This window comes from Lepidothrix coronata, unplaced genomic scaffold, assembly GCF_001604755.1.
Source record: "Lepidothrix coronata isolate B3197 unplaced genomic scaffold, Lepidothrix_coronata-1.0 Scaffold293, whole genome shotgun sequence".
In the NCBI taxonomy this organism is placed as follows: Eukaryota; Metazoa; Chordata; class Aves; order Passeriformes; family Pipridae; genus Lepidothrix; species Lepidothrix coronata.
The window spans coordinates 571,332-573,989 of record NW_016690473.1 but is presented as its reverse complement, the minus strand read 5'-3'; the positions used below and the strand labels follow the sequence as shown (position 1 = coordinate 573,989).

The 2,658-nt window shown below is 45.3% G+C and overlaps 1 protein-coding gene across 1 annotated transcript in view; it reads right to left on the bottom strand.

Moving 5' to 3' along the window:
• Positions 1 to 221: 221 nt before the first annotated feature.
• The window catches only part of EDEM2 (ER degradation enhancing alpha-mannosidase like protein 2), a 7,170-nt gene continuing 4,733 nt past the window's right edge, over positions 222 to 2,658 (bottom strand). The window contains exon 7 of the mRNA XM_017837138.1: positions 222 to 2,457. Coding sequence (XP_017692627.1) covers positions 1,972 to 2,457 — 486 coding nt within the window. The 3' untranslated portion in view covers positions 222 to 1,971. The remainder of the gene's footprint in view (positions 2,458 to 2,658) is intronic.

Here is a 2,658-nt window from a genome sequence, read left to right as displayed (position 1 = left end):
GAAAGTCTTGGTGAGACGGAACAAACCAAAATTAAGGCTGTCCTGTGTTATTCTGACTCACCCATCCCATAGCACTAATCAAGATCCATCTGATTACTCTCACAGTTGCTGTGGGCAGATGAGTTCTCTCAGCTCTGTGCTGAGGAAAAATGTTATCTCTTAAGGCTCCTGCCCCTTAGTTCTGCTACTGGAGTCTCAAGGGTGAGGGTACCAAAATGCCCTGGTTAGCAGAGATTTACTGAGCTGGAGATCTGCAGCCTGGCCTCTTAAGTCCTTCCTTTTCCTCTGCTTCATGGATGGGGCAACCCCGAGAGAAAATGAGGACCCAGCACTTAGCAAAGCCATAGGAGAAGGCCTGTGTTTTGTTTTCAACAGATTAGACAATGAATAGTGTGTGAGACGTGAACAGCTGGAAAAGAAAAAGATAACCCAGGGTTACAACACAGAGCCACTAACAAGAGCTCCATCTTTGCCCAACAATGCCTCAGTTTCAGGGTGCTCCTCTCTCAGTATCTCCCCTGCAATCGCTGTATCCAGGCAGAATTCCTGAACAGCAGCTGTCCCACCTGCCGTGGGAAAGAAGGACAGAAGCAGAACCTTTACAGGTTAACAATCCTACCAAAATGCCTGTCCAAATATTTTAAGTGTCTCTTACAATGAGTTTACTCACAACTGCAACAGGATTTCCACCCTGAAGGTAAAACACAGATTTTATGTAATTTTACAGTACTAGTACTGATCAAAACAAAAGATGGTTTCTCAAAGCAACCCAACATGGGCACAGACTGGGCATTGGCCCAGTTGTATTTAAGTATCTTGCTGGCCATAGGGATTTATTTATCCTGTATCTCTAACCCACTCCAGTGACCCTACACTGTGTGCTTCCTCCAGACTCTTCACACTCCAGCAGGTTTAAAGAAAGTCTATCGCTTTTCTGCCCCCCTCTTTTTGTTTTTCCTTCAGAAAGAAAATCTTTTGGTAAGACTCCTGATTTCTCCCTTTCTGACTGTTGCATACACCTGCTGCAAAGACACTAATAGCACATTGAAAGGTTTGGATTTGCCAAGTCAGCTGAACACCAAGAACAGCCTCATGTACAGCTCAGCTGGGCCCCACTGACTGAGGGGCTGACGTGCAGTGAGGTGAAGCCCAAAGGGAAGTTGAAAAGAGGAAGGAAATGAGGAAACTTCATCAGAAAAGCATGTCAGGTTCTGTAAAAAGAAAGCAAGCTCCACTGCAGTGTCAATCAAACCTTTGATAGTCCATCCTCCACCTCAGTTTCCTGTCCAGACATTACCTGGACACTCACTCAGCTTTTTTTTTAGGCAGGTGGTACTGACCAAATTGATTCTAAAAAGAGCACTTTTCCCAGTTCCAAGTGCTCTGCTTCCCCCATGCCACCCTTCAGGCTCGACAGACCTGTCAGAGCTTCAAATCTGAGCCTTCACCTCAAAATCAACAGGTTTTCTAGACTGGCCAGTGCTCTTTCAGGTGAATCACACGTTTACAAAGAGACTGAAGATAAGATGGAGCACACAGGGAGTTTCAGGCTCAGAAGGGAAGCTACAGGGGAAGCTCCCTGCTTTCCCCTCATGACAGGGAGCCACTCGGGCTCATTTTTAGAGACCAAAGTAAGCTGGGGACTCTGTGTAAGCCTGTAAAACTTCAAACTAATTTCCCAAAATGCACTGAACAAGGCACCTTTAACCTGCAGACCTTTCTTTCTCTTTCTGAAAACCTCTTTGCTATTCAGGCAACGAACTGCTCTGAGATCAGCCCCTGGACAGCATTAACAGGTGGTATCTGAGCCCTGGTTTACGAAGGAGCAGTAGCAGAATTTAATGGGAAGCTGTTTCACTTCATAATACAATTCACATTGTGAGGTACAACACTTTCCATTATGAAACTATAAAAATATATTCCCAGAGTCTGAAACAAGTTCAATAATTTACACTGAAGATGCAAAAGGGATCAGGTGTTATCTAGGAAGACCTGTCCCAGTACTGCAAGCTTGGAGTTAAAAGATTGACTGGGGCAACTCAGGAGGGAGTGTGAGCTCTTCTTAGATCTTCTCTTCTCTCCAGTTTTCTCTGCATCTTCAGGGTCTTTTGCACTCTCCCCTTCACCGGGGTCAGAGGGTCTTTTTAAAGTGAATTTCTTGGTTTTCTTCAGTGAGTAGAATTCCCGCATCAAGTCTTCTACCTCCCACTGCTCTTCCTTGCGCTTCCTGCAGCAGTGCAGGGCAGCAGGATCGATGGGATGAGCCTCTGTGTTGAAGATGTAGCCTCCAGCATTCAAGACACACTCCCCATATGGTGTAACCACCACGTCGAAGTCTGAGCCATCGTTGTGGATGAAGTTGTCCGGGTCAAACAGCAGGTACAAGTATTTGATTGTTTCAGCCAAAAAGAAGGATTCCATGCGATTATCCAGCCTGTGATCCCTCAAGTCTTTGATCTACAAGGGAAGAAATAGAGTGGGTTACACTTATATCAAATTCAGTTAAGTTATGAACTCGGGGCGGGGGGAATAAAACCAGCTTGCAATTCATTTCAGTTAAAAGCCCAGTATGATATCAATTCACCCTATTTCTTATCACAGAATACTTTGGGTTGGAAGGGACATTAAAGATCATCTCTTGCCACCCCCTGCCATGGG